Below are 20,086 nucleotides of genomic sequence, written 5' to 3' on the forward strand. Positions count from 1 at the left end.
AACCTGTCACCTGCTACCTACTAAACCATCATCCCAGATACATATGCACATAAACCACACATACATAATGCCAACACACATATAGACACAGCACACACAAACATGAACACACAGTCACACAGACACAAACACACACACACACACACACACACAATTAAAGCTTGAAAGTAGAACCTTGTGAGATTCCTTTAATAGAAGGGCTATTTTGTGTCTTTAATTCCCTATACACAGCCATAGATCAGGCAGCAAGCTTAGAGTAATCATGACAAAATTTGTGGATGGCACTTGAAGAGGGGTAACAGAAATGCAGATCTAAATATAGCATAAAGATGACTATAAGATCCTGCCTGTATTCTGTGTGGGGAAGTTGTAAGTATCAACAAATCCAATTCTCACACCCCAAAGCAGAAGGGATGGGATGAAATATAACGGGGCAGCACATTCCTGCTCTGTGCTGGATTTAAAAGCAAGTTTATGCTGGCAGATGGATGGAATAAAATGAAAATGGGTTTTCAAGTGACATTACAAAGGAATACACTACAATGGCCTTTTCCTGATTAGTCAGAAGATTAAAAGCTAAAGAACAGAGATGTAAAGCAGCTTCTTGGCTTAGACAGAAAAATTCATCCCAGCTTAACAAACGAACAAACAAACAAACAAAAAAAGGGAGCAGAAAGGCATTTCCTATTTTTAGCATTTTGCAAATAGTTTAGTGTCACTCAAAGGAGAGTAAGGGTTTCCAAGGAAGTAGAATAGCCTGCAGCTCAGAGTGACCATTCCATGAGGACACAGGACACAAGTCACCTTGGCAGGTTTCAATAGGAACATGTGCTTTTTACCATTCTATATTCCTGCAGTCCAATAGATAGGAAAACACATAGCTCATAGATATAAAATCTTAGAGAAACCATTCCTATCTGTATCCACCTCCAAGACACCTATAATAAGCATAGTCTAGAAACAGATAGACAAGTTCAGTTGGTTTGCATGGAACTTAGAAAGCAAAAGGTGGCCCATGGAGTGAGTAACCTCATTAGGCCAAACTGCATTCAAGGTTATTAGACTCTGTAAGCTCATAGGCAATTTTCCCTCTCATATTAAAATTGCAGGGTACCCTATGTAATCATCCCTCTTCAATATTTTTGAGCATTTTAAGTCCTCATATACTTGATGCCTGTTGGCACATTTCCTTTCCTGACCTCTTAGGAAGAGAGAGCTTCCAGAAAGCGATAGGCATGGAGGTGAGCTATAAATTAGATGTCTTGGAAAATTGTGAAGCAGCCCTAGGCAGGCTCTCATATAATGAGGTAGAGGACTTTGGGGATAGGCTTGAAGGGGAGAATCTGAGACTCGTAAGATCGATTACAATGAAGGGGAAGTTAGAGTCAGCAGAAGGCCATGACTCAGGGAAGTTTGACTGGTTCTTCCTTACTCAGTAAGTACTCTGGATTCTCTCCTTCCACATTTGTAGACAATGAACTTCAGATCAGAAATATCTCATCTGTACTGAACATGGGAACATATATATATATATATATATATATATATATATATATATATATATATATGGACAATATGCTATCAGGGATTATCAGTAATCTACAAGGAATGGAAACTATGATGTGCATAGGTTAAATGAGGATACCATATTTGAGCTTCTTGGGATTTAGGTGTCCTTGTAGGGTCCTGGAAGCAATTCTCTGTGGATGTTGAGGGACACCTCCACTTGACTTTTAGGGGATTATGAATTTAAAAGCATACAGGTAACAGACAGGTACCTCACTCTAAGTAGCTAAGTTACCTAAGACCATGTAGAAACTCGTCAGAGCTCTCTGTGTTCCCTGTGCTGGGGATGCAGCTCATTGGCTATACCCTTGAGTACCTGGTTCAAGGACTGGTATTAGGTGCCAAAACAAAATTAACCTCTCTGAGTCTGTTTCCAAGATCTTCAGCTGCAGTTCTTGGAGCCATCAGCACCTTGGCAGGGGTGTAGGTCCAGAACTGATTTCTCCACAACTGAAGATGTGATATAAGTGCCCATCAGAGCACAGCTACACCTAAGTCCCCTGGGAGAGTCACTGATAGCCAGCTAGCAGAAAATTGCCTTGCATTCTTCTTAAACCCCATAGAACAGCCAGTTAGGACCACTGGGAACCCATAAATCCTTCTGTATATATCACTAACAAAAATCTGTTTCAACCATCTGTTTCTCTGGCTTTTTTTCTTTCTAGTGTTTTTCTTTCATGTATTCCATACTAACAACAACAACAGAAAAAAAATCTATTTTAAAATAACCAAGATGTTATGACTAAAAGTGCCAGAGGTATATATCCAGTTTATGAGACAAATTGCTTTCTAAAGAGTAGCTAGCTTTATACTGTATGAAAGAAGGCAACATTTCTACAAATATTATATTTGCAGTAAGAAAATAACCAACTTTCATTAAAAAGAGTATGTGACAAGATTTGTATTTGTTCTTGTAATTGAATTTAATGCTGTTGAAATTTGTCAGACCTGAAAACTATTGAAGACCACATTTTTTTCCCTACACTTACAAAATTATCTAAGAAACAAGTCTCCCAGCTTGTAAGAAACAGGCCTTCTGATGAACCTAAAGAGTTATGATTTCATCATTTACTGACTCCACACAGTGCTTTGCACCAAGTAGCACTTGCAAAGGTAATTTAATTTTGTTGGCAGGGGAGACAGTTGGTGCTGCAGTTTAAGCACAGTTACTGCTTATGTAGCTGTCTACCAGTTCACTGTTGCCCACTTGGTCCCTCCTGTTTAGATGCCAATAACCTTAAGATGTAATGCAGGACTGTACTTCCTGTTATAGTCACTGTTTCATCCTTAGACTTCCTTGCCTCATTTGAACAATAAATTCAGATTTTCTTCAGAAGTCCCGCTGGATATTCAAGGTATGATTAATAAACTACCCTTCTCGGTCTCTCACCTTGGTTCACCTTGGTTGATTGACATATAAATCTCCCAAGAATTCTCCTCTGGGATGGCGCCATGAGGTATGAGCAGACTCACCCCTAAGACAGAAGAAGCCGAGAGGTCATTCAGAGATATCCCAATTATCTTGAAACATGCTGTTTGGGCACCTTATAGATGTCTACACAAAGGATTTTCCCCTGTTGATTTATGATTTATAAATACCAAACCTTGAAGACCTCTAAAAAACATGGGGAAGACCTTGCTCTATCTATATCAGTGGCCAAAAGAGAACATATTCAAGGTTCATTTTTTTACCTGAAATCTTGCCAGCATCATTCAGTTCCCTTAAAAAACTGGCTATCCTAAGGCCAGATACTACCAAATATACAGAGCCAATAAGACTTTATCAGCCTATCAATAAACTTTCTCCAAAATTAAAAAAATAATGTAGTTATACAACTTGTTCTTATTTCCAGAAAAGGTGTCTGGGATGATGGATAAGTTAATACTTTCTTTCCTTTAACTTGGAAAGAAATTGTCTTACAAGCAACATCTGGAAGTAAATTAAGGAAAGCACTCTGCCAATTACCACATCTTTTTAAAAGGAATTAGGGAAAATACCATGTATCTGACAAGTTTTGGAATATTCTGGGTTAATTTGCAAACAGCAGCTGGGAAGCATCAAAGGGGTTGACAGTGACTTAACCAGCCCATGCCTATGTCATGGTGAAGCCCACTACTACATCTGAAATGTCCCCAATTTCCTATTTATGGCTGTGAAGAAAACACTTTACTTTGGACAAGCAGAGACATCTGGAAAAATCTGATATTCCCTTTAATGTGACTTTCTCTTTATAAAAAAGAAATGAACTAGAGAAATAATAAGAGTAACACACAAAATAAAATCTCTGGGTATCCTCCTATGTTTGGAATCATGCAACTCCTTTTGTTAGGGATAATTGCAGAGAAGGCTTACAGGTTGCTGTTGATAAGCTTCTTCTCTGTGTGTGCTAGCAGCAAATGAGTCAAAGAATGTGAGATTTTCTGTGAATCCAGTCATTTGAGATTCACATGTACATGGTTATTTAGTAACATGCTAGTAATCTCAATATATTTCACTAGAAATAAGAAAGGGCCAAATTAAAATCTTGTTCACGTCTTTTTAGGAAGAAGATGCATTTGCATTCTGCACCTTCACGTCAACAGTAAGATAACTTTCATTGTCATGCTGTGGACCTCCAATCAGACACCCTTTCCATTTGCTATTTCTTCCTTAACTATAACTGCCAAATGGCATGGCCTCCATTGTCGGCGTCCCTCCCTGGTACTGAACAGACTGTAACTTGGGATATTTAAGATGTTCATAAATCACCTAGGACCTATGCCCTAGGCATTCAGACTTATCATAGTTTGGCCTTTGTCTCTCTATTGCCTTTTCTTTAGGATTTCTATGTTGTGATACAAAGAAATATGAAGATTTATCTGTAGAAATCCAGTAGACACAGAACAAACATTTCACCAGTATGAAAATATATGTAAAGGATTTAAAATTCTCAGAGCAATATCAGGCTCTGAGTTATGTTGTCTTGTGTAGACCATCACTGCCTGGGCTGTTTGTAGAGCCTATCACATCCCATTTCTTCAAAGTAAGCTTAATTCCCTATGTTTAAATTGAAGCATTATTCACAATATTTCCAAATTCAACCTGAGTCAAGAAGCTCACTCATTAGTTCTTTAAATTTTTTCACTCTCCTTCAATAATAATTTATGTTAGCCTTCATATTTCCTACCTAAACATATGTTGCACATGGAGGTGGAAGGCAGTTAATCACAAGAACAAAGGTCATAGGGCAGGGGACATTAATGTGTTGGTGGCAAATTGCAGATTATGAAAAAGAAAACACAGTGGGAAGGTTTTATGCCTACGGTCCCTTAAAGGAGTAAAAAAAAGTGCAGCTCCCCAACACCACCTGCTACTCTGACAGTTTTTATTTTTAAATTGGGTATGACAACAGAACCACCTGTCTGAGTTTCTTCTTTCATATTTTGCATAATAAATGATTTCCAGAGTGCACTGCCTGGCAATTTGGGAGGGATGGCATTAGAGCAGTCTAATTTCTGTGCCATGCTTTCTGTACACTTCACTTCCCCGGGGCATAGTTTGCATTTATGCCCTGCAAATAACAAGGAGCATGTTTCAATTCCCCACACTTATTTTTCCTAAAACTCATTTGCAACGTGCAGCTTCAATCTTGTCCAGTGCTTCTTGTCAGGAGACTTGAAAACATCCTACTCATGGTGGGCTGGGTGGGAATGGCTGACAAGCGATTAGAGTTTTACTTTATAATAGGAATGTTTCTCAAAGAGAGGCAAGGGAAAAGAAACATCTTTTGTTCATTGCAGTTTTTGTTTCTGTGTTTCCTGATGAAAATTAAGCAAATATGGGCAATGAATGTTTTGTTCTTGGCACTCACTCAATGTATGTAAATAGAGCCACATATGCATGTTGTACACACATTCCCTAAGAAACAAGGATGAGAACCTGGGGGAGGAGCTATGATAAAGGCATTGTGAATCACTGGCTTCACCTGACTCCAGTTTCACATCCTAGTCTTTGGTGGAACAAGTGTTGCATGTTCACGTTTCTTTACAAAAACAAATGATAAAAATGGCTGACTACTTCCTTCCACAAGGAGTCTCCTATTGCTCAGTTATTCTCCAGGGCTACAAGTTAGAGTGACATCATATATTGATACTCAGATGGGACATTCAGTCATATTGGAATCAAGAATTCTAGGGTGCCCTAAATCACTGGCAAGGAAGGATTAGAGAGCATCATTGCTATTAGGGCTGCAGGAGAGGCCATTTTCCAGAAGTAAAGTACATTCTGAAACAGTGCCTCAGAGGACACAACTAGTCTGGGAGAGAGCAAGGCAACCTTTGTCAAGTTGAAAGGAAGTTCATTTTCATGTCACTAAATCATCAGACTTAACAAGGTAAACTTACCAGGTAAGGTAGATGCTCTCATACTCTAAGACTGACCTGTCACAGACTTCAATTTATGGACTAAAATGTTGGTCATCTCAACTTCTTGAGCATTGGTTTTATACTTAACTTCTGTATAAGAACATGGTCAGATTCAAAGGTCCTGTCCCTTTCAACCATCAACATCCACCTGTGACCCATCACACTACCTAGCTGTCATGGCTTAGGATTCAGGAGAGAAACCAACCACTTTCCCCTCTATTCAGGTTTCAGGCAGCAACCCTGAAGATCAATATACAGTTAAGATACCATTTTTAAAGTGATCTGTGCCAGAGATCTAAAATATCCAGTCCAATTATCCATAAAACCTTTTAAAAAAACTCAAAGGATGGAAATACATGTTTAGAAATTAATTGTGCATACAACATAGGCCTGGAACTGATGTTTGGATTTCAAAGAATAGTAATGTAAAGATCTATCATCATTTCTTGCCAAGAACCAATGTAATAATAATTCAAAAAGAACCAATATGGTTATCAAGGGCCATTGTCATGAAGAGTCTCATAGACCAGAAAATGAGAAATGTGACTGTTCTTGTACTAAATTGTCAGAATAAGCATGACACTTGTCAGTTGTAGCAAAGAATTGTGTTTGTTTCCTCCTTTACCATGCCCTAGGAAACATATTCCAAAGAGTCTCAAATCTGGGAGCTCACTCATACTGTCTGAGAAAAGATGGCTACCAACAGCATCAAACATGGTGTTCTATCCCTGCAGGCACAGAGAAGGCTAGGTCCTATTCCAGCTGTACTTTTGAGCTGTGTGTACACCAAGTGCAGCCACGGCCTTTGCAGCTCTCCCCAAAATGATTCTGCTAGATACTTATAAAACAGATTTACACAAACAGGGAAAATATGCAAACACACACTTACCACCCACCTGTATTTGGCATTACTAAGCGCCCCCCTAAATGGCCAAAGACACCGGTTGTTCTCAGCTCTGTCCTTGTGGGTAGTGATGACAAATTTTGGATGTACGGTGTTTTGTTTCTTGGATGTATTGTACTAAAGCCACGGTTGTTTCCATGGGGAAAAGTCCCAGAGTGATTCTTGCCATGGTACTCTGCTCTCTCAGACACTCCTAGGGAAACCATGAATGAGCTTTGGACTTTGACCTTGATGTCAGATAGGGGGTTGAAGAGTGAAGACTCCGTCATGAGTTCCTTGTCCAGCGGGTCCTGCAGACATATGGGCCCACTGTATGTCCGACTCACTGTCAGGTCTGGCTGCATGGCAGGATTCAGGAGGAGAGAGTTTCCTGGTAAGAAAAGAATTGATCTGTCACTCAGACACTAAAAGATACTCCCATTACTCTTCTACAGTTGCCTCCATTAATTGGCTGAATACCCTGCAAGAGAGTGTTGGGTACTCTGAGTTGTCCCTATCCAGATAAAGCCATACACTAATGCCTGGCAACTGGGACCTCTGGCCTCCCAGGTCATTCTCTAAGTACAGTGTACCCCACTCCTTCATATCCAGAGCTCTTTGCATGCCTTCTTTTCAAGATAAGGAATTCTAACACTGAGTCACTGACATTGGGTTGGGCAAGTGGCTTAGGTAGCATTTGTGTGATTATTTTAATTGACAAAAAAAAAAAAAAAAAAAAAAAAAGTAAAATGAAACTCGAAAGATGTTTTGCAATCCAGTTTGGAGCAAAATAACATCTGTTCCTTTTAAATAGCAATAGATGTCACACTGTGGTGACTCTTAGTTTTGCTTATATGAGCCCTTAGAGACTACAGAAAATTCCTTATGGAATCCTGAGTGGTTCCTGGAGAGGGTGGGAGGTTGCTTTGGAGCAAATAGTTCTGGGGACTTTACCAATCAGTGTCTGAGGAACCAATGTCCTTGAACATCACATATGTCACTCTTTGAGGGAATGAATGCTCCAGCAGAGACTGGTATGGATTGTACGTGGGAAGCATCTAGAAATGTAGCCTTTCTGGCTTAAAACAAATGAGCAAAACAATCTTCATAAAAACAGAAGAAATTGGACCGGCTGCTTTAATCATCTGTTGGGTTCACCATTTTTTTCCCCAAGCCAAATATTAAAAAGAAGCCTGTGATATTTTTCTCGTGATGAAGTTATTTGTAAATAACACAACAACCCTCACTCCCCAGCCTCCCACCCATATCAGTTCGTCAATGTGACAGCTCAAATTGAATCTCAAATCATATTAAACAATTTCCCTTTGGGACCTGAGCAAAAAAAAAAAAAAAAAAAAAGTTTCAAATATGATACTTTTGAAAACATTTCAATTCTAGGCTGTATTGTATTAGTCTCTATTGTTTTTCTAGTTGCCTAATTTGTAAGAGCTCCAAGAAGGGATCTATCACTGTGGCTTTTCCCATGCCCTGTATGGATATGCCAAGAATCAGGAATCACAGAGAAAATAAACAAGATGCAGCTCTACTGGCCCTTTGATGGTGTTGTTTCTCCATCTTTGGGCTCTTGTGTTGAGATGCAGCTATCATCAAGCATTCCTGTGTAACAGAATCACCCTGAGTACAACAGATGATGACCTTGCTCTTGTCTGTGGTCTTCCCAAGGAAAAAAGTAGTACTGGAGAACCTAACTCATTTGAAAAGAGTTTGAAACACCAGCTTCCATGGAGACTTAAAAAGCTCATATCCCCAAATCTCCAGGCTATTTGATCATAAACCCCTACCTTTTGAAGTTTAGTTTTGGCTACTCATCTAGCTTATGAGAAAAATTATTTCTGAATCATAGACAGCATAAATGTAGAACATACCTGGTCATAGAAGTATGTATAAGGCTTAGCGCTGTGGCACAGTGGTAGGAAGCTTGCCTAGCATGTGTGAAGTATACACACACACACCCACACAACACACACACACGGTGGGAGGTGGAACACAGAGAGATGCATAGATAATACACACACACATTTTCGTGTGTAAGTCTACAGTTGAAAATGTTGGCTGTCAACTTGACTGAAGCCTGATTAGGGTCAATTACACCCCCCCTTCTAGTTACCCCTATCTTCTCTTTAAAAACCCATTTTCCTCATGGTATTTGTCTGTGTGTCTATCTTTATGATTTCCTTCTATCCCTCCCTTCTATCTTCTTATCTGTCTACTTTGCAGTGCTAGGCATTGAACCCAGGGCTTTGCACCTCCTGAGTCAGTGTTCTGACACATTATAATGGGTGATGCTTCCAATGGTTAGTTTTGATTTAATAGTCAACTTGACATAACATAGACTCTCCTGAAAAGAGAGTCCCTGTGAGGGACTATCAAGATCAGTTGACCTGTGGGCATGTCTATGGGGAACTGTCTAGATTATGTTCACTGACATGGGAAGGAAATGTTCACAATGGCAGCATCATTTCCTGGGTTTGGGTCTTGAATAAGAATGAATAGAGTGGGACTAGCACAAGTTAGACCACAAGCATTCATTTCTCTCTGCTATAGATTCAGGACATGAGGACCTGCTTCAGATTCTCACCTTGATTTCCGGCAATGATGAAATTGACACCTGCAATTGTAAGCCAAATAAACCCTCTTTCCCTTGAGTTTCCTTTCTTTGAGGCATTTCCTTACAGTTTCATTGCAGAAATGAAAGTAGGATACCATTCGGTTGAACATTCTCACTGTTACCACTGCCTGAGGTACTAGACATGTTATTCACGGGGGTATCATCAAGACAGTGGAAATAGTCACAGTAAATAAAAACAAAGTTCTTTGTCAATGGATATGTGGAGAGTAGCAGTTACCAAAAGATATTTTATCTTCTATTATGAGAATTATTAGATTTTTAGCCAAAAAATAAACATGAGGGTAAGGAGACCTGATAAAGTGATCCTTTTAGAGATTCACAATACACCAACATTCTGAGACAGTCCTCTGTGAGATGTGCCCAACATAGATAAATCATTGCTCCCCAAACATGTTCAGGTGAGGCCCTGCCCACATCTTGTGTCTGCTCTTTGCTGTTCCACAACACATGCTAAGATCCCTTGATCAGAGGCCTTGTGATCATATAGTGCTATATTCAGAACATGAGCTCTCTTCAAATGCCAAGGGCTTTCCCTTCTTATTTTAGGTAAATTTGATTTCACAAGAACATTATGAGGAGGATGTTAGCATTCTCATTTTATGGTTGTAAAACAGTGACTCAGAATAACAACTGTTTTGCTTCATAGCAGTTTCATATTCTAACATAACTGTCTTTAAAGCATGAAAACTTGAACACAAAACTGGCTTAACAATAGTGGCTTAACATAAAGTACCCAGAAATAAAAGCCAAGGGGAGCTATCTCTTCTAGTCATGCCTCAGTGCTGTTCTAGCAAGTTTGGGTCTCGGTTTCAGTAGCCTGTCTACCCAAAAGATGCTGAGCACAGAAACTGTTCAACCTCTGGTATAGGCAATACCCACACAATGGATAGAAATAAAGGGCACGGTGTAGCTAATGAGGGATAATACATAAAATTTCATCCTTTAAAGAGAGACAGTTTCTTTTTGCCTAATATTAACACCAAGTGCATTTCATTCTAGTCTTGAATTCAGGAATAGATTTGGTTCATAATAGAGAATTAAATGACTATGTGTTTTGACAAAGAGCATTGCTGTGCACTGACATGAAAAATGTTTCTTCCCCTACAACAAAAGATTGGTTGCACTTGAGAGTAGCTGAAAATCATTTAGGCAGGAATTTCATTTTGTCATTGTCTAACTGACCCCTCAGCTATCTTTTAGATCCTTTTTACTTATTTGAAATTTAAGAAATTATTAAAAATGTAATAAGGTTATTTGGGGCATTGTGGGGCTCTTCCCCCAGTAATTTAGTAATGAAAGGAAATATATACATAAAAATCAGGCAGAAACAAAGTCAGATAATTTGAGAACAGTAGTTCATTAATTGCTCTATATATCAAAGGTTGAACTACTTCATCTAAATGTTGCCAATAATAAATTGTGGCCCATGGATCCTCATAGTTTCTGAGGACAAAGAAGATCATTTTATCAAATTTAATGTTTTAATGAATGGAAACAATTTGGTAGCGGCTCCCAGTACCAAGAGCTACCTTCACACAGGGCCAAGAACATGGGACACCTGTGTGAGCGAAGCCCATGGTCCTGAGGATAAGGTATTGGGGGACCTATGCCGCTGACCTTGACGAACTGTTTTGAAGTTGAAGGTCTGGAAGCCACCTGTCAATGCAGAAGAGTCAATGACATCCACGCCGTAGTCACTGTGACTCCGTCTGTAGAGGGTGACACCAATGACCAGGACAGCAACGGCCACGATGGCTGCACCCAAGCCCGAGTACAAAGCAATATCGCTGGCATTCTCGATGCCTGAAAGACACAAGAAAAGTCCTAAGTGGGTAACATGGGCTCAAGCCATAGAGCCACCCCATCACATGATATGCTTTTGGAGTCGGGAACCTACTGCCCAGATCACACAGGAAGCTACCTACAATTTAGACTCTCATTCACATAACAGTCATGTTTCTAAAATCCCTTGTATAAATCAGAGCAAGGCTAGCCAAATATCTTAACTGTGTTAAGGTAGCTTACCATGTAATAGACTTGGAGAGAATCAATTTTGCAAAGAATATAACATTTTTCTAATAAGAATAGACAACTCCTTAACTTAGTTAAAGAAGCCATAGTTACCTGGAATGTGTTTTTATATTTTGTTTTTATTTGAGGGAAAATAGACTCACACAAAAGACAAAGAAAAGGGTGGCTTCTCTGCTTATTTGGGGCCCGGGGCACATGCATCGGCACAAAGCTGTCTAGGATAAGATGCTAACATGGTCTGTGAGGTAAAAGAGAAGAGATCAGAGTTTACAAATATGTCACCTTTGATATACATATTCAGAGTCAGAGCACAGTAATAACCCTGGTTTTGCATATATAATCATCACGAGAGCAATTTTTATGTGACACATGAAAATCTTGTTGTCAAGGGCTCTTGTGTCTGGTAAATGTTTTCTGATACCAAGTCAATGTTAGACTCTAGCACTTCATTAGGGGTCTGTTCTCTCAGAGGGCACATGCTGTTTCTCCCATACCTCTCCTACTCCATCCTATTGAATGCATGGGCAAAGCAAAAATAAAAACGTTAGTTTAATTTTAGGATGCGGAGTCTCCCCAACCCCCAGGATATGCTACAGCTGAATTCCCATTCTTTTATAGATACATATTGGGTGTGGCTCATCCCAGAAGCAGATTGATAATGGTTATTATAACTCAACATAGGAGAATTATCTGAAACAAGGTCATTCTAAAAGAGGCATCATCTGAAAGTTTAGGGAAATGGAAGGTAGCAAGAACTAACTACATAATTAATTTCTCAACAAATTATGCAGTAAGTACACATAATGGGTCCGAAATAATTATTCTGTCACCCAGTGTTGGGCTGAGGGGATAAAAGAAACACATGATATATTTACCTTGTAATTGTATAACACTTACTATACATTTCCCATACCCTAAAAATGGTACTTATCAAATGGGTAATGCTAGTCACACAAGTGTAGAGTGAATTTATTTCCAACGAAGTTAATGGGCCATAAAATAAGGTACTCCCAAATTAAAGAGAGGATAAGGATATCAAGCGGGACCAAATCAGCAATAGTTCAGGAAACATTTAAAAATAATGGGCAAAGAGGAGCACAGCCATCAGAAAGAGTCAGGGCTAAAAGTTCAGAAGTTTCACAGACGCATTTAATAAGCAAAGCATCACGAAGATGTGCCAAGCAACGGGGTATGATGCAAAGCTTCGTTCTAATTCCAGATTGGGGGCTGGCGGATCTTCTGCTTTCACTACCCAGACCTGCAGGCACAATGTCCACTGCAGAATTCTTCTGTTCTGGAGGAACAAGGAGGCATCCACCAACCTGATTATGTACTAATCCCTGTGTTTCCTTGGATGGAAGAATGATACTCAGGGTAGAGAGTGCACTGAGCATAGCAGACACATCACACCAAGACACTGGACACAGTGAACAGACTTTTTTCCTTCCTTGTATATTGCTGAGCAATGATACCACCATTGAAAAGGTACTTCTGGGGAGCACACACCTTCTTAGTAAAGAACACATGCAAGGAAGCAGCCAGGCTATGTACTGACTGTAGCTGCTTCACCAAGAGTTTGTAAAGCAGAGATAAAGGCATTCTTAGAGTTCCAAGCACTGAAACAGGAAGAGGGGAGCCAGGAGCCAGGGAGATTTCCAAGGTAAAAAGCTCAAAATGGAAATCACTGGATATTAGCACAGTGAGACAAAAGAGAGAGGCAAGGGAAAGCTTACTTCCCCTCCCAGATTCCCATTTTGGTCCTTGATATACTAGTAGGCAGAATTATCATCATAATCATTCCAGATTCCTTTCTTCTAGATTAAGGTTAGGGATGGTTCACCACATTTCCTCTTCCAGGAAAATTTGCAGAATCGTCTGACTTAAGTTACAAGAACAAACTATTACATTAAAAATATTTCACATGAGTAAAGGGAGCAAAGCAATGGCTTGATGCTAAGAACACTCTTGCAGAGGACTGGAGAGTTTGGTTCTCAGCATCCACATAAGACAGCTCACAGTTGCCTATAACTCCACTTCCAGGGCAACTAATACCCTTTTCTGGCCTCTGTGTGCACCTGCATTCACAAGCAGAAACCAATGCAAAGACATACATGTAAGCATAATTAAAACTAAAAATAAATTCTTAAAAATGCTGGCGAAAGGGGCTTTAGCTAGGTTGGAGAGAGAAGACAGCTAGACTCTCAGGTGCACATTGCCCCCTGTGAACTCACAACTTTGTCATGAGTTTGCATGGTGTTTACACACATTCTACATCCTCAGTCACAGTTATTGTCCCAAAGTCAGATAGTGACAGAATCCTGGTATTTTAGGTTCAGCCTTGATATCATATGCAAATACTGCACACTATGTTTTATATCTCAAGGGTTTTAACCCAAAATCCTTAACCACAGCCCACACTTCTAAATTTGAACTTCCATATTTCTTCTTCACTGTTGTCTTCTTCTTTTTTAATCTACCTGCTTGTACTGTGCATTATCCCCCCCCCCCGCTACTTCTTTCTAATATTTCCAAGAGCATAGAGTGGCGTTCCTTATAGATTGCTGGGTAGCTAATAGAGATTTTCTTTTTGTGTTCAGGGCTGAGCTTAAAAGGGCCAAAGGTTTAGTTCCATGTTTTCAATGCTGGCTTCTTAGTAGAAGGAAAAAGTTATGTGTGTGAGTATGTGAGTCTGTTGTACAGCTATACTCCCAAGGTAACATGCAGAATTGCCATATGCAAGTATATTCAGTCAAGTGGATTCTCATGCCAAGTGCCAGCCTAAGGTACCCCCATATGGGATGACTCTGTCCTGAGTGGTACAATCAACTGTGCTTAACTATGAACTTTAGAACGTACAGGGCTTGGGTTCCCAAAACGCATTTTGGACTATACTTTTTATTGATAGTTATATGGGTGATAGTTGGATTGCTCTTCCTAACCAATCTCTATAATTTCCCACATATCCTTGCTAATCACTGTGCTTAACTGTATATTGCTTGCTTGCCTGGTCTCAAACTGAAGGAAACCATAGTAAAGAAATCAGAGTCTTGGGGAAATTTTCAGAATTTCTGCTTTAAGAATTAAGTGTCCCACGGGCAGTGGTGGTGCTTGCCTTTAATCCTAGCACTTGGGAGGCAAAGGCAGGAGGATCTCTTTGTGTTTGAGGCCAGTCTGGTCTACAGAGCTAGGATAGCCAGGATACAGAGCTAGTCCAGGATAGCCAGGACTGGTACACAGAGAAAGCCTATCTGGAATAAACAAAAACAAAACAACAACAAAAAAGAATTCCCTTTCCGTTTGTACCTGTGTGTTCATAACTATTGGTCTTTTCACAGACACAGAATTGCTAATTTGTTGGTTCAAACAGACCCTGAATGAAAGACACTGGTTGAGCAGAGCTACTCTGCCTTTGTGAACATAGGATGTGGGACCTTTCTATTTTATCAGCAAGGCTTTGCATATCACACTGTGTTACTGTTGTCTTTCCTGTTATCTTCATCCCTACTTATTAAAAGTCACAAAAGCTTTAGGAAGAGCATGGAAGGCTCCAGCATATCTGAGAGAGAGAAAAAATGTTAAGTATAATCTTCATCTATAGACAGAACAAAAACAACCAAAACACCTGATTGAGAAACCTGTTACTTCCAAGTTGTCAAAGAAAGCATGGAGGTGTGTATGAATGCAGTGGAAAGCACCCACAGAGGAAGGTCCACAGAGAAATAGGGAGTGACCAATAGATCCTTGGAAAGGAAAGCACAGCATTTACTTCTTGGTGATGGGGTGCATAAGGGGTTATTTCAAGAAGACACTAGGCCCACAGTAAGCACTCACTGTATATTAAAATGACCTTTCCTTCAATGAGGGTTGTTTAAAAAGTTTATATTTCTGAGGTAGATTTGTGAAATCTCTTTTCTGAAAGTCTCTAAAAAACCAGCTGGACTCTGTAATAGTGTGCAGTTGTCTTATTTTTATTTATCAAAGTTGGCTGGTAGAATAACTGATTTTTCAAAGCCCCTTCTTAGAAATAAACTTAACAGCTTTATGAATGAGAGCCCTCTCTAGTCATCTGTAGTAATCCATGCCCCATGACTTTAGCCAGGGCTGTTTACTTCATCTGTCCCAGGTGTTAGTATTCAGGCATCTGTATTGGCCTGTCCTTGGGGTTCTGACAGGATACTCCCTCAGCTACAGCCACTAAGAGCACCTGCGCATATTCATTGTGTTCCCTTATAACAGGTCCCTGACCACCTCCCATCCCTCTCTCTCTTCCTCCCCTCTCTGTCTGTTCCCCACTTCTCTCTCACTCTCCCTCTTTTTCCTTCTCCTTCCTCTTTCCTCTCTCCTGCTGCTCCTGTCTCCAGAGGCTGGTCTCCCCGTTCTCTTCCCCTCTTTTATGATCCCTTTCTCTAATTAAAAACAAAAATCAAAAAACAACAACAACAACAAAAAATCCTCTGCTTGAACCCTGTTGCATGGTGTCTTTCTCTCACATACCACTTTTCTTAAATTTCAACATGTTTCCCAGTCCTAATGTGAAAGGCTTATTAATTTTTCTAGCTAATGGGACATTAACTCAATTCATATGTTACAAATTGAACATACATCACATTTAACATATAGCAGGCTCTAGACTCCAGCTACAAAAGGCTTGATGTAGGAGCATGATGAGTGCCTTTCTAACCACACTATTCTGCTTCATCTCCTGATGGGCAGGTGTCCTAGGAGGACAGCTACTGCCACTGTGGAAAATCAGGTAAAATCAGGTAAACAAACTTGAGTTGCTAATGTAAGCTAATGTAATGTAAGCAGTAGTGAACTGCTAAGCAATCCTCCTTAAGAAGGGAAGCCCGGGAGAAGGAAAAAAAAAAAAAAAAAAAAGAAAAAAAAAAAAAAAAAAAAAAAAAAAAAAAAAAAAAAAAAAGGAAGCCACTACTGAGCCAGAGTCCCAAAGAAAGCCAACCAATGGCCAGTTCAAGAAGCAGCTCTAACACAGCCACTGCTGGTGTCACACAAGTTACTGGTAGGGTTGTTTACCCTGCTGTTACCAAGAAGCAATAAGAATTTCCTGTAACTTGTCACAAAATAGCTTTGAAATTGGTCAGCTATGGTCAACCATGGTAATCGATGTCAGTTCTAGTTGCAATACTCGGCAACTCTTGACTTAACTGCCAATCAACGTCTCTGCTTTTCAAGTTTCCCACCTTTGGAAACCTCACTCTTGCTATTGCAGCTGCTGGTCTTCATTACATCTAATGGCAATACAGCCAAGTCTCAAACAGTGCTCAGTGTATGCCAGGTATCCTTCTAGCATTCTGTACTTTGTATTAACTCCAATGACATTGTGCAGATGTCCTTACTTAGGTGTATAAAAAAGGTAAGAAGATGATGACACGCTTGCTCCAAGCCTCATGATCAGTGAGTGGCAGTGATTTGTCACCTGTGCCATTCTTTTGGTCATGTCCTCTACCAGCTCACTTCTGTCCTAATCACACTGCCTGATTATCTCTAGATAGAAGGGACTACTCAGAAACCAGCACTAACCCTATGCTCAGATCTCTGATTGCCGCAGATATCGTTTCAGTCTCATTGTAAACAAAAATCTGGGGTGGAGATTTTATTCTCTATTTTGTACACTGGCTTAGGGGACCAGTGTCTTACCGGTGGCTTCATAATTAGAAAGCAGCAAAGTCTAGGTCTGATCATACAGCCACCTTCAGTCCCTAACTGCTAACCCTGATTACCATGTTCCTTCCTCACATCTCTTTTATTCTACACTGCTACCCAAGTTATCCTGCCCTGCTATATTAGAGGAAGTCACAACTCTGCTGGCTATCATCAGAAATTGGATGCTATGCAAATTCCTGAGAGTCTTACTTGCAGCTCAAGCATCATGTTACTCATGTCTCCTGGCCAAATAGCATCATCATCGCAATTGTCACTTTGTAGCCTTTCCCTTTCTCCAAGACCCCTAATTCTCATCTATTGTCCTTGTTGACAAAAATAGGCCATATTACACGAACCCCTATAGCTTCAAAACAGCTCTGTTTGGGAGTTCATTTTCTTTCTCCTTTCCTAGTTCCCTATGTCAGGCCTGTTCTGACTTAGTCCCTTTCTACCTCCACAGAGACATGCCTCATGTTATTCCTTTAGCCTTGTGTACTCCCAGTCTTCCTTAACAGTGGCATCTTGTCCCCTGCCTACGGTGTAATCTAGTTCCTCTAATCACCTCTGCAAATACTCCCTCTCCTCACTCTGACCACCTTATCAGGGACACCTTTTGTCTTTGCTTCTCTTTATTTGAAAGACATCTAGCATTTTAAAACATTAAGCACTTGTGAATACAGTCTTCACATAGTCACTGACCAATTATTTCTAGTCACTATTTTTTTTTAAAAGTAGAAACAATACATGTCCAAACCAGAATAAAAACTTACATATAAAGTTACACTCTGCCAGGAAAATATTTCTTCTTCCAGTTACTTCTAACTAACCATTGCATGGTACCTCATAATTCCTTTCAGGGAAAGGACTGCAGATGTCCACCATTCGCTTGTCTCTCTTATTCTATACCCTAAAGGCTCCATGTGATCCACCCTTGGGTGTATATCCTAGTTTTCAAAATGTAAGGTATCAAACTCACAGCTCCTTATCAAAATTCACTTGCCTTCCTTTATCACAATTGCCTAGTTGATAGTCTGGCTATGTGCTAACTTTTCAAACCAAGTCCCTCAGCCTTATCACACTATTTTCTTTTACACTTTTCATGTCTGTCCCCACCCAAAACCACATTCCACTTTGAAGTTCACCTACTATTTCATCAGCAGTGAGGGTCTCTGCCTTTACCATGTCTCTGCAGAGAGACAAAACCATTTAAGGCCCCTTACAGACCTGTTCCTCACTTGGTAGTTAGTAAAGAACCTGTATTCTCTGAGTTCCAGGCTATAAAGTTCCATTATTGGTCCTCTTTAACTTTCCAGTCTCTATAATTGGACAATGGCTCACATACAGACAGTGCCAACTACTCCATGGTCCCATCCAGTCTAGGGCAAACATCGTCAATCTTCTCTGAAGACCTCCACCCATGTCTTCTTCCTGTTTGCTGGACACAGTTACCTTCACTTGCACTGATCTCTCACATATGTCATCTGAATAAAGGATTTGTCATTCTCATTTCCTTGGACATGTTCTTCTCATGAATTCTCTTTTTCCAGTAATGATACCACCAGTGACCAGTCTTAAGTTATAAAAATCATCTTTCATGTTGTTTTTGTTCACTCACTCTTTTCTTACTCATTCCCTTCCTCACACAGGTCTCTGAGATTCTGTACTGAATGTTATTATTTATTTTCAATGAAAGGCATCTCTTCTAATGCCTACATTGCACAACCCCATCTGCCTGGTATTCCCCACTCCTGTCCTAGTCTTTGATCACATGGAAATTTAAAGTACTCTTCAGGCATCACCACTCACAGACCTTCCAATTGCTGTCTTTTATGTAGCAAATCTAACCCCAGGTGGATGCCCTGCAGTGCTCTGCCCCAACCTGTACAGCAACTCCTTTCACCTACTTCTCATCAAAGTGCACCATACTCTCAGCAAATCTCTAGAGTTCCTACTCATACTTTTCATTCTTAAAGAAAGATCTTATTTTATAATGCATGCTTCAATCCTACTTGGTCTTCTGAGACTGGCAATAAAAGCCATATAATTTGTGGGCCATTTATGTATGTGTCAATTTTCTTTTTAGTATGTATGCTAGATGTAATGAATAAAAAAAAAAAAGTATAGAACTAGCTGGGAGTACTGGTGCATGTCTTCAATCCTGACACCCAGGAGGCTGAGGCAGATTGATTTCTGTGAGTTTAAGGACAGTCTGCTCTATATAGTAAGTTCTAGGCCAAACAGGACTATAACTTTAGAACCTGCCTCAAAACATACAAAAGAAATCTACATTTTCAGTTCAATATTTAGCAATATTAGCCTAAGTATTTTCCATGTAGTGTTTATCTCTAATTTAGTTACACTAGAAATCATTTATTGGGTGTTTATCCAAAATTCAGGTTTAAGTAAAGGGTCTGTATTATAACTAGTAATTCTATCTTTGATCTGCAAAAGTACTAATGGGAGAGACACAAGGTAAAAGAGCTAAAGAATGGAATTTGAACTTTTAGCCTTTGAGAACATTTCTTCACCTTAGCTACTTTACTCTTCTGACCATTGAAGACATGAAATCTATAAATTTCAGTGCACTGGGGAGAGAGTGATTGTGGATTCACTGTTTTGGTGAGTACACTGGTGCTACACTGATCCTAAAGAACACACCAGTCTACCACCTGTTGTTTGTGTCTTTGTTTGGTTCAGGGGCTTTTAATGAACAAATCCCATTATTTCCATTAAGGATAGAGCCAGTAAAATCACTGAAAATAGTAGTAAGAAAAAGCATACACTTTCCCAGAAATCAGACAGTAAAAAAAAAAAAAAAAAAAAAAAAAAAAAAGTTGGAAATGCTAAGAAAATTACAAATGTTGTACACATATATGTGCTGAATTGAT

The 20,086-nt window shown here is 39.7% G+C and overlaps 1 protein-coding gene across 1 annotated transcript in view; it reads right to left on the minus strand.

Annotated features, from left to right (window-relative positions):
• Positions 1–20,086, minus strand: part of Unc5d (unc-5 netrin receptor D) — a 494,978-nt gene that overhangs the window by 54,761 nt on the left and 420,131 nt on the right. Inside the window, exons 9-11 of the mRNA XM_051182220.1 lie at positions 11,121–11,306; positions 6,867–7,244; positions 2,957–3,041 (exon numbers count right to left, since the gene is read on the minus strand). Of these exons, the coding sequence (XP_051038177.1) occupies positions 2,957–3,041; positions 6,867–7,244; positions 11,121–11,306 (649 nt within the window). The remainder of the gene's footprint in view (positions 1–2,956; positions 3,042–6,866; positions 7,245–11,120; positions 11,307–20,086) is intronic.

The sequence above is a fragment of the Phodopus roborovskii genome, unplaced genomic scaffold (assembly GCF_943737965.1).
Source record: "Phodopus roborovskii unplaced genomic scaffold, PHOROB, whole genome shotgun sequence".
Taxonomy (NCBI): Eukaryota; Metazoa; Chordata; class Mammalia; order Rodentia; family Cricetidae; genus Phodopus; species Phodopus roborovskii.